The sequence below is a fragment of the Nipponia nippon genome, unplaced genomic scaffold (genome assembly GCF_047370975.1).
Source record: "Nipponia nippon isolate SJK-2023a ecotype South Korea unplaced genomic scaffold, ASM4737097v1 scaffold_17, whole genome shotgun sequence".
Taxonomy (NCBI): Eukaryota; Metazoa; Chordata; class Aves; order Pelecaniformes; family Threskiornithidae; genus Nipponia; species Nipponia nippon.
The window spans coordinates 3973659-3985897 of NW_028262333.1; the positions used below are offsets into that span (position 1 = coordinate 3973659).

Consider the following 12239-nt stretch of genomic DNA (forward strand, 5'->3'; position numbering starts at 1 on the left):
GTCTAGAAAGGAAAAAGACAAAAAACACTAATCAATAATTCAATCAGGGCCTGGAAATAAACATATCAATGGCCACCTGGGGGAAGGGGTGCAAGAGTAAACATTAGTCCTGCCAAGAATAAGAGATGGGACCTCAGAAAGGAGCTTTGTCCCAGAAATATCATATTTCAAGAGGATTTTCATTTTCAGTGGCTGCATGTATTAAAGCCCAGTGAGGATTAAACATACCCCTTGCTGCCACACCATGAGAAAGACCCGATCCAAAAGCCCAGAGAAAGACTTGGCTTGACTCTACCAAGCTTTAGATAAGACACTGTTGGTTTTATTTTCTGCTTTTCCTTTTTTAAATTGCTCACTAGCATCTGGAATATTGACATCAACCCATTCACCCACCCTCCAGACCCTCACATATAACACGCTAGGTATAGATCATGAATACTTTAGGTCTATCCTCTGGGGCGATGCTGGAGTTGTCCACCTCTATCAGGATGTTCTTGTCGTCTCGGGTGACTGGTGCTTGCTGTCCACTCTGGAGAACTTGTGGTAGATTCCCTAAACTGACGTCCATGTCTTTGAAGGCATGCAGTAAAAACACCCCCAAAATGATGGTGAGGAAGCCACAAACTGTCCCAATGATGTCCACTACAGTCATGGTGACCCACTCCTTAAAGAGGATGATGGAAGTTGTGATGACGATGGTGGTGAACAGCACATAGTAGATGGGAAACACCAAAGAGGTGTTGAAAATGTCTAGAGACTTATTGAGGTAGTTAATTTGTGTAGTGATGGATGCCACCAGCGTGACGACGAGGATCCACGTCAACGGGTGCTGCAGCACAGGCCGGCCAGCAAAGAAGCCCTTGATGGCAATACCCAGGCCCTTGACCGAGGACACGGAGAAGGCACCGATAACGGAGCAGATGGTGAGGTAGATGAGGATGTTGCTCTGGCCATAGCGGGGTGCGAGGTAGAAGATCAGGAGGAAGCAGACAGCCAAGAGGATTGCAGCATAAGTGAGGAAACCTGGAAAAGGGAGAGAAATAACTCAAAACTGAGCGTCAGGGATGGGGGACAGAGCAGCACACACTGCCCAGCCCCAAGAGAGAAAACACAACCTCCTGTGTACCTGGCTCTTTCAGCTTTGACCACATTTCGTCCAGAGTGGTGACCTCCTCATCCTCTGGGGCATGTATCACCATCACGGTGCTACCCACGAGGCTCAGCATGCAGCCCAGCTTTCCCAGCAGGTTGAGCCGTTCTCCAAGCAAATACGAAGACAGGATGGCACTGCACAGGACAGAAAAATGTCAACTGGTGCTTTAAAGTCCTTTAAAGAAGGAATACCAGCTAAAATAAGGTAAAGACTGTCCTTATGTGATACAAGGACACAAATCTGGAGTAAATCGGTTGGATTTCCGTGTGTTAACACGCAATCACATTGCATCTGCTGACAGCTGAACCAGCAGAGAGGCAGGTGTGGTCTGTAGATCACAGCTCAGGTATCAGCAAGGAAAAAAAATGCTGAATGTGTTAGCACATTTTCAGAAATATTTTCAAGGTCTCCACATCTACTCATGAGCTGTTGGGCATTATGAAGCCTTTAGTGCCCAAGGAAATTACTTCAAGGACCAGTGTAACAGAGAACAAAAACCCCAAGCTAACAACAACAGAAGAGTTACATTAATTTTAACTAAATCATCAGAACTACTAAGCCCCAGAGAAACTCTGAAGGTACCGAGGCTCTAGATACATCTGCAAAAATAGTTGTTGTCCATAAAAATGTGGGGCAAGACACCAGAGCGGTCCCAACTCTCAGTGTGCTTGTGCATTTCACAGTATCAGTGCCATAAAACCTTCAGTACCTGGAGTCAGGTATTTTGATATGAATCTCCTTTTTAAAAATAAAAAAAAATAAATAGGGTTTCAGCCCTTTCAGCAACAGACAAAAGTACAAAACCACAACATCAGAGCACCCTAAAAGCCTAGAAAATAAAAGGTAAACAAAAGACAGTTTAAAAACAAGCCTGATATTTTTGACCGTTTTAGATTTTTAGTACTGTTTAGTACCAAAACAAAAAAACCCCCAGCCTTGAATTGGCTAAAGAGCTGGAATAAGGAAGGAAGTAACACTGATATATGCAATAATTTAACCCGAAGTGTATGTGGCTGCCATCCACATGCAGCATTTCCAGAAGGGCATGCTACTTAATTCAGTGGTTTCCAAATGATCCCCCAAAAGGACAACAACTGTTAGAGCGTTTTTTAGAAAACACCAAGACATTTTTTCCTTTCAGCAGAATAAATCATCTTAGCAACACGTCAAGTCTTTCAAGACAAACAGTCAAATAAAAAAAGGCAAATTGCAAACTATAGACACATAAATCACCTTATGAGCACGCTCAGAGCCCCCAGAGGTGTGACAATAGTTGCAGGAGCAAAGGCATAGGCAGCAAAATTGGCAGCTTCCCCTCCACCCACTAAACAAACACAAGAAAAATAAATAGCAGTGAGTTACAGTATACTTTTTGTGCTTTCTCTTGTGGGCTTGCAAACTAGCAAGATGTCGGTTAGAGAGTGGGTTTTATTATGGGAGTTTCATGCTGTTTCTAAACAGGGCCAGATAGTAGGTGAAAATATCTTTATTACAAATTAATGCAAGCAGGGAGGCATCCCTGGAGCCCTGTGCCCAGAGGGAGAAGGGCTGGGGGTGGCAGGGCTTGGCCATGTCACAGCTGACCCATATTAACTCATTAACCCTAACCCAACCAGCAGCTGTGGCATGGCTGGGTAATTAATGAGGGGGTGGGCAGCTATGGGAGCCCCAGTGCTGGGAGGCTGCTCCTCGTCTCCAGAGTGTCTCCTTGGGGCTGTGGTGTCACCTTCTGGTTGAGCTGTCCTTGTCCCCTGAGCAGTGAGTATCGTGTGCTTGCTGATGGGTTGTGCTACGGTGGTTGCGCAGCAGGAGCTGCGAGGGCAAAGCAAGGTGGGGGCACCTTGAGCTGCTGCAGCAGCAGTGAGAGCCAGAGAAGACTGCTCCAAAAAACTCTCCTGTGAAATTTGCTGCTCTCTGCACAGCTATCAGTCCAATTTGAGAAGATACTGTAATGTTGCAGCAGGGAAAAAAGGTTTTAAGAGAAAACAAGTTTTCCTCAAGAAAGGAGCTGCTACCAACACCTCCTTGTTATCTCCCTTGTGCTGCAGCTGTAACCTTCCCCGGAGCCCCCAGGCATTCACCAGAGGCTGTTTGCCCTGTGCCTGGCACACAGGCAGACCAGGCAGCTGCCTTATGAAAACCTGGCTTTTCATGCTTTTGATTGGTTAAAACTGAGCTAGCAAGTCCTACCAGCCCTGCAGGAGGATGGTGAGGGAGATCCTGCGTCGCTCACTGCCTCCACTCTCCTTGGGGTACCTCTGCTGAGGATGGGGGAACTCGCCAGAAAAAAGACTTTGAACGACCAGATGTTGGGCTTGTTCCACACCTGAATCAGGGACAGACCCTGGCAAAACTGCAAACTCAGGGAAACAGCTTCTACTTACTGGTTAACAAGCCAGCCCACCAGAGCCAGTCCTTTAGGTAGCCATGGCCTCCATCTCCTGGGGAAGCAAAGCACACAGGTGTGCAGGAGTTAGCAACCACGTTCTTTGGAGCAGGAGATGAGAAATGTCCCTTTGGAGAGGGATAAATTGCAAGGGGAAGAGTGTGACAAAGAAAACAGCTGGGAAGGACAGAATATACAGACGTGCTATCTTACATGGAAATTATGCTGAGTCAAGGGATTAGCAGAAGCTGGCGCTTAGGGCTGGACAATGCAAATACAATAAAAGCAGTGGTTTAATCCTGGGTGGCAATGGGAATGGCACCCATTGCCCCTAAGCCACAGAGGTTATCGGCCTGGGGTGCAGCCTGCCCTGCTGCAGCATGGAGCTTGGGGCTGCCCTTCAGCCCTGGGAGCTGTGGTCGTCCTCGCTGGTCCGTCAGGGTGCATCAGCTCCTAAACCCAGCAGTAAACACCCCAACTGAGCTCCTACAGACCGGGCACGTCTCATCTTGCGTGTTCCACTTGCCTGCTCCCTGAGGGGTGCTCCCGGAGCAGAGGGACGAAGGGTGGCAGGGGCTGCTCTGTGCTAGGTGCCCCCCACCCAAAGGCTGCTCTGCAGGACGCTGCCAGCCCGCATCCTGCCTGCGGGGAGCTGCGCTTCACCTCGCATCGCACCGGCTCGCTGTGGAGTCTCACGCATGGCCACTAAGGTAAGGCAATGAGTTTTTCCAAACCCAGCTCAAGTGGGGGTTATAGCTATGAAGGATGAAGAGGGGAAAAGCCGGTCGGTTGCTTTGTGCGGGCATGTGGTGCCATAGTTTGTGTTGCTGTACAGTCGCGGTGAAGGCTCCCTGTGTCCTGTCCCAAAGCTGTCTGCTCCTTTTGTACCCTGCTTTGTATCGTAGTTGTGTCATAGGGCCCCAGCCTGAACTGCCAGAAATCCTAATGTTAACTTGATGTGGAACAGTCATTATGTGACTGACCGTTTCTGATGAAAAATGGTTTCTGGCATGGGAACAACTAAATGAAAGAAAATGTGCATATAAAGGAGGAATAATGGACATACTGTGGTGGAACTAATCCAGCTCTGGTCTTAACCCACAAGCTGTTAGATGTAAGGAGCCCGAGCGTGCTGACATTGTGAATCCTGATTTTGCTGGGTCAGAAGGAGCCCATGTGTTTGATGTCTGACCTGGCCGGAGCTGTTAGTGACAGCAGCGTTTGACCTGCCTTGGAGAAAAGTGATGTGCTCAGATAGCAGGGGTGAAACACTGGGACTGAGAGAGGAAAGGGGGAATGAAGAGGCGGACAGAAAGAGTTCAGGATGTATGGAAAAATCTTTTGCTAGAATTCAGCCTCTTCTGGTTCCTCAACAAGTTCACAGATGCTGAAGTTCAAATATTATGCTTTGGTATTCCTTAGAAATTGCTGGTTGGTTGGTTGGTTTGTGGGTTTTTGCTTCGTCGGGGTTTTTTCTCAGTAACTCTTTTTGTCAGTTGCAGTTTTCTGTCATTAATCTCTAATTCCTGGTTAAACATCTTGAAAAATAGGGAGGGGTTTGCTCGTTTTAGTCACTTGGCTCTGTTGTGGGAGGAGTTCACGGAGGGCAGGAGGAGAGAGTCATCTTTTACAGTAGAAACAATACTGATATGTCATTGTGCAAATGTAATGCCAAAAACCAAACCCATCTGAGTTCAGCAGTTGCATGTGGCCAGCCTAATGGCAGAGGATGGAGATGGACTCGAGACTGGCCTGCGGCTTGGGTGCTGTTGGTGGCTTTGCTGGTTGACTCTGGACAGTCACTTCATCGTTCCCTGCCTCTGGGTCCCATTCGGGGACACAGTAAAATGGGGGTGGTGATACTTACTTCTCTTGTAAAATGATTTAAGAATTGTTCCTAGGCCAGAACTGGGAAGCAGTAGTATTTTAATTATCATTATTTTGTTTTGTAGTTATGCAAGTAGGTCAGCTGCCAGGTAGGACTTACGCTGCTGCTACAGCACGTTTGCAGTGCTCATGGGATGCGTCCAATTCCACAGTGCAATTCTGCTGTAGGCAGTGCTCCTCCACCATTTCCCATCCATATATACGTGCACATAAACACACACCTCGCCCTAAGAGCTTGGTGCTAGAGGAAAGTTATCTACGCATTGTTGAGCAACATACCTCAGAAGTATCTTTCTGAAAACCACAAGCAGAGTTCACGCAGATCGCAGGCGTGCAGTCCTGCATTAATACGTGGCTCTTGCTAATGCAATTAAAGCACATGGGGCTGCATCGTTGTCTCAGTGACTTGGTGGCAAAGCTGCCTAGCGCATCAGTAAGAGCAAGAGTGGGGTCACGGAGCTGTGCTGTTCTGCTCTGTGGCACAGCGATGACTTGCACCTTTGTGCAAAGGGGCCCATTTCAAAGAGCTTTCAACACTCTGCTTCCTCCTGGCCTCACGCTTTCCCATGTAAGAGCTGTGATGGGCACATATTGTTCTTCTGGTGGGCGCGCATCTGATCGCACGCTGCGTGTGACTTGCTATTTGTGGTGCAAGGCAGGGGAATGCTGCTTTTAGCTGAGCCCTTCTGATGCAGGGCTCTGTAAATTAGCTCCGCAGCTCCAGCACAGCACTGCTCTCTGGGTCTTGCACACAAAAATGCATCCACAAAAGGTCTTATTTACATTGCTGATGGAAGGCTGATGTGTACCCAGAGGTGTTCCCTTGCCTTGTGAGTGCTGGAGTTTGGATGATGCATGTGGGTCTGGGATCAGGTGGACCTCCTGCCCCCCCCCCCCCCCCAAAAGCCTTACCTGCCCTGGTGCCTCCCTTCTCCACCAGCCGTAGCAGCCCCTTCTTCTTGAGGATGACGCTGCTTCCGATGAGGAAGCTGGAGAAGACGGCCAAACCCAGGCCAATGTAGAATCCATAACTGCTTTCCAGCCGAGTTACCCAGAAGTTATCCAAAGTCCCGTTGTCCTGGACAGAGTCAGCTGGGTCAGCATCGCTGATCACTCGGCACACGACTCGGTGGGAAAGGCACAAAAGGGTGACCAGAGACCCTGTGAGACCATCATGGAGATAAAACAGCAAATTACTGATGTGACTACCAACAGTGCCTCTGTTGGCCTTTGGACTCACTCAGATGTCCCTCTGAACAGCCACCCATGTCACTTAACAGCACATATACCTCTTAAAACCCCAGGACGCCTCTTTACTCACATGTGGAAATGGCAAGGTGTTGAGTGACAGATTTATGGTGTGCAGTTCAAGCAGCTCGTTGACATGAATGTGTCTGCCAGTCTACACACTGAACTGGAAGGCCACAAGGACCACTATAATACCGTAATTTGAATTTCCAAATATCTCTGCCAGAGTCTCTCCACCAAACTCCAACGTTATGAGTTTCAACTATGCCTTATCAACACTCAACCTTGTTGATTCAAAGTTGGTGCTTTCCAGCCAACTACTCCTCGCATCTGCCAGCTCGCCTGCAGCTTACGGCTTTGGGTTTAACGTGGAGTGATGCCAGTACTTTGTAACTGTGCATCTGTTCCAGCTCTGTGTACCGAGCGGTGCCGTGGGATTGTTTGTAAGACAACAACAGGCTTGTCCTGGACCAAAGTCTCATCTCTACATTGCCTCTACTGTCTAATGGTTTTATTCTACCTATTTGCAGAGTGCCTGAGTGCTCGTAAAGCACACCAAGTCCTGCCAGCGTGGAAGGACTGAAAGCAGGCAGGGTTTTCTGCTGTTAACACCAAAAGCACTAAGCTCCCGTGTCTCTAGCCAAGGCGTGTTGCTGTGTGTGGGGGAAAATTGCTGAGCTTCTTCCTACCCTCGCGCTCCTACCACACCCAGCACATCTTTCTATTGCAATCTTCACTCTGAGTGTAGCAAAGACAGCGTGACCGGGGGGAACAGAACAGCCAGGTGGAGCGTTACAAAAGTCCCTTTGTAGTAAAAGACTTTAATTTTCTGCCTGAACTCACGTAGGAATTACAGAGCAAGTATTTGCGTCTCTGCAGGCAGGGGTATGCAATGGCTAAACTGCTCACGGTACCGCCGGCAGCTGGGCATGGGTCCCACCTTTCTCCTGAACCAAGGGACTGGCTTAGATCTTCTCCAGCTGCACCCCCAGTCCCTGGCACACGTAGCTGAGGATTTGGATCTGAACTGGATCCAAACTTTTCCTAATGGAAAAAATTCCAGTGACTTTCTAGATGAGTTTTCAAAGGTTCCCTAATAGGTTTCTCTTCTAATGGAAAAACATCCTTGATTGTGGAAATATTTCCTGGGGAGGCATCTTGCCTTCTCGGCTGGGTGAAAGTCTCCACAATGTGCTACTGGGCACAAGCATGAGGCAGTGGGATGGGGTGATTCCCGACTGGATCAGGTAATCTCTAAAGGAAAAAAAAAATCCTAGCTTCTCTGCAAGCGCTGTAAGGCTGGCGCGGTGCTTGCTGCTGGCAGAGCAGGCTGCGTGTGGCCTGAGGATAAAGGGACTTTCCCCATTCCTATACGGACCTCAGAAGAAAGGAAAAGAAACCAAAAAGAGGAAAAGAAACCTCAAACCCAGACAAACAGAGCCGTGACAGAGAAGAACCCCAGAGGCGGCGGGGGATAAGGCCGGGGGTGCAGCGGGCTCAGCCAGGGCAGCCGCCCCCCTCCCCGGGGACCTCCCCGCCGGGCCGGGCTGCACCCACCGTTGCTGCAGCTGCTGTTCGCCTCCAGCGGCTCCATCTCCTCCGGACGGCTCAGAGCATCCCGGCGCCTGGGCAGACGCGGCTGCTGGCGGGACTGGGAAGGGCTGGGCCGGGCTGCCAGCACCTGCCCGGCCGGCTCCTCCTCCGGGACGGGGCCGGCCCGGCGCCGGGCTCGGTGCATCGGCAGCAGCTGCCTGTGCAAGCCTTTGCAGGCTCCCCTGGGCGAGCCACCGCCCTGGACAACCCCTGTGCCCCGGCCCCGCTGCTGCCCTGGCCCTGTGTGCCCTGCCTGCTCGGGGCCAAGAGGAGGAGGGGATGGTGGCAGCAGCGGCTGGGTTCAACAGCCCTTGCATAGATCCGGGACGAGGCTCCCCGGGCTCAGCCCAGACAGTGATTTTTCCGCTGGAGTGGGTTTTTCTTATGGCGAGCCAAGTTGCGGTGGCTGAGCTGTGGGACACTGGGTGCACGCTGAGCGGGTTGTGCACGCCGCAAAGCTGTGGACTTCATACGTGCACAGAGAGCAGAGGAACAGAAATCAAAAGTCAACAAGAGAAATTAAATCCTGAACAGTGCTTGTACTCCTGAAGATCTCTCCTCTTACTAAAAGAGACTGTAACTGCCATTAGTACAGCAAGGGAACATTTCAGAAAGTGTCCTGTTGCTTCAAGCATTGGTGTTCATTACTCTCCACTTAGTACTAGGGCTGTGTGCAGTAGGTTGTAGGACTGAAGGGTGAGGTTGGGGGGCTGAGAAACACATAGAGGTCTAGGGAAGATGGAGATATCCTAATGGAAGTTTTGCGGTGGGTGCGGGGTTCCCTGCATCGTGTACTTGCTGGGCAAAGGCATGTTTTCTGCTGAAGGTCGGGCCAAATTTCCCTAATGGACCTTCCTGACTTTCGGGCTGCAGCAGGAAAGGGCAGGCTCCAGGCAAAGGTGCATTTGAAAAAGTAATGTCAACAAAAGCTGAGTGTGTAATGACAAGGGCGCTCTTGGGCTGTAAAGTGTTGTACAGAAAGAAATCAGAGATCCAGGACACAATTTCACCCGCAGCAGCAGCTGTGATTTAAGACTTAGCTGCCTCCACGCTGAATCCCAGCCCTGAGAAAGTCAGCTCCAGCCCTGAGAAAGTCAGCTCCAGCCCGTGGGCTCCTCCATCGCTTCAACTCGTTTTATTTTGTGGCTGTTTAGTTGGCAGCCTCATTGTGGCCATGTGGTTCAGCCCGTGCTATAGACGGGGGGCTGTATCTCCCCCACCAACTCCCCGTCCCACTGCAGCTGAAACCTCTCTTGCTAATATGAGTGTGTGACCGTTTTGGAGCGTGTTGCACACCAGCGTGTTTTGCCTTCATCCCCACCCTCCTCTGCCGCCGTCTGCCGTTCCTGTGTTTGTGCGCGGTGGCCGTGTGTACACAGAAACCTCCTGCCGATACAAAAGCCCTTTTGTTGCAGCAGGAGCCATTAGCCGGATTTTGCTGTAGGTCAGCAGAGATAAGTAAAACCAATAGCTTTTCTTCTGCAAGCTCACGTAGAAATGGTATCTGTCATAAGGCAATATAAAGATGTAAGATCTGCAGGACCTGAACGTGTCTGAAAATTTGCCTTTTTTCCTCCCTAAAATATATTACCTGTTACTACAGAAATTGCCCGTAGACCGTGAAGCTGCAGCGTTGCTAGCGCCGCATGGCTCCTTTGCTCAGCGCCTGATCCTATCTCTGTACAACTGTTTTCTCCAGCAAATGTCATGGTCGAGTGTTTTCTGAGTCATTTGATTTTAATTGGGTCCGTTCATCAGTCGCAGACCTGCGGGTCGCTGGCTGGGAGAGACTGTGCCAGCCAAGTCCACGTCCTCCCCTTTATCACAGGAGCACTTGATAATCAATCCAAATCGCATGGCAGCAGGTTTTGATGTAGGAAATGAAACGTGCGCTGATTTATCAGTGGTCTGGGAGCAACTTCTGCTGCTGTTACGTATTATGCAGGCAAAAGGCACCCTTGGGCAAGACAATGATGGCAGGATTTGGCCTTTATTTAGTGAATTTACTTGCTGATCCTGGTTAAGAGTTATTCATGCAATGTATGAATGTGAGGCTGATTGCAGAAAGCGAGGTGACGGCGGAGCGGGACAAGTGTTGCTGTGTCTGGGGTGCTGACTGCCTGCGGCCGGCTGGGGGAATTCGTGTCCCCATCCCCTCGCAGGCTGCTCCGCCTGCTCGCTCTGGTGCTCAGGGGCACTGTGGGGCTCTCGCCTTTGCTGGACCTTCTCCAACACCCCGAGGTCTTACTTGTAGCTGGGGAGTCCTAATGGTGATGTGGTTATTGGCAGTTAAACTGCATCCAAAATCATCTCCAAGCCTTTGTGGGTGAGTGTTGTTGACATCTGTGCTGAGCGCAGTTCCCCCCCTGCACACAGAGAGGTGTTAGGGAGGGAGCAAATTTTTATGGAGGGGGTCTGGGGTTAAAATAATCTTTTTGGTACTGGTGCAACCTCATAAACAACTGCCACAGCAGAGCGGGTGGTGCAGTCAAAAGTAAAAGGCAATGTGGGCCATAGTTTTACCTTCCTGTGTCGGCTTGATTTCCTAAAGGAAAGGGCTAATGTGACCACATACACGTGTGTTTATGTACCCCACTTCATTCCCAAAGATATTTGACCCTGTGTGCCACTTTTGCCAGAGTTGACGAGGGGTGACATCTCCAAGAGAAGCTGTTCTCAGCTCTGGGAAGAGAGGAGACAGGACAGGGAAGAGGCTCCAAAAGGAGGGGACGCCGCAGCACGAGCTGACTCTGTCAGGGCTCAGGGAAGGAGCGTGCCTGGTTGTCCCCACCGTGGGAGAAGCTTCAGTCAGATCTTGCAATCAACCACGGGACACGAGTGTGTCATGTATTTCTTTCTCTCTCGTGCAGGGGCTGCGGGGGTGGGATATATAAAATCACTAAGTCAGAGGAGTTGCATTTGATGGCTTTAGCAAGGCTGTGTATGGCAACATGGGAGTTAAAAGCCAGGCAGGATTGGCATGGAATTGCCTACTATGCTTAGTCAAGGGCAAGTTGAGACTGATAACAATAAAACAGGGATGCAACCGATGCCTCTTTTATTGCTTCATATCCTCATTTTAATGGGAAGGCTGTAATTAAGGGAATTCAGCTCCAAGCTATGACCTCACTGGTTGATACTCGCATCAGATGTTTCCTTAAAAATAACTCATCAGAAAACAGGGAGTCTTCCTTAGCAGCTCATCTGCCAACAATGCAGTTCCTCCTGAAATACTGGTTTCCAGGCCAAAAAACTTGACTGGAATCCAGGGGGTAGAGCAAGACAGCTTTGCATGCAAATAACCTCTTTAGCAACATCAAAAGGCTTTTCTTTACCCTGCTCTACTCTGCTCATCTCTTCTGGTCTGGAAAAAATGATGGAAAAATACTGGGTGTCAATTGTCCTGTGTGGCAAATAATGGTGGAAGTATCCTGCTAACAGGTGATGGAAACTTGCCCTTGGATATCTGCTAGGAACGGTTCCTGTGGAAACTTTCAGAACAGGGTTGCAATATTCTGCTATGGCTTTGTATAGTTTGAGGGCTCCAAGGAGCCGTTTGCTGCTTCAAATCCTTCTCTTTCTGACAATGACCTGACTGTGTAGGGGTTGAGGGAATTACCTGGTGTTCAGATGATTGCAGCACTACATGAAAGGATGCTCAAAGCTTGAAAGACTGGACTTTGTTGAGCAGACAGCTTTTAATTCAGCCTGTCTCAAGGTAACCCTGTCTGCAGTGGCTGAGGCTGTAATTTCGTGCTACAAGAGTTTAGACAACAACACTAACACAGAGAGTTCCCAAAGTTCCCAAGCCCGTCACGCCCATGGTGGGTTCCCACCCTTGTATTGCCCTCCTTGTGCACATACCTGTGGTCTGTGCTGTGGAGCAGCTGAGTGGTCCAGGGTCATTAGGCCATAAAACACAGCCCAACTCATTGTTGGATAAAAATATCCAGATCAGTTCAGTGATCCAGG

At 49.6% G+C, this 12239-nt stretch overlaps 1 protein-coding gene across 1 annotated transcript; it reads right to left on the reverse strand.

Annotated features, from left to right (window-relative positions):
• Window positions 1–418: 418 nt before the first annotated feature.
• NIPAL4 (NIPA like domain containing 4) lies at window positions 419–8317 on the reverse strand. Its single transcript, XM_087753949.1, has 6 exons — window positions 8232–8317; window positions 6339–6587; window positions 3538–3594; window positions 2387–2477; window positions 1127–1287; window positions 419–1023 (listed from the first exon to the last, which is right to left on the reverse strand). Exons 1-6 carry the CDS (start codon window positions 8266–8268, stop codon window positions 419–421), a joined length of 1200 nt encoding a protein of 399 aa, XP_087610075.1. The 5' UTR covers window positions 8269–8317.
• Between the last annotated feature and the right edge of the window lie 3922 nt (window positions 8318–12239).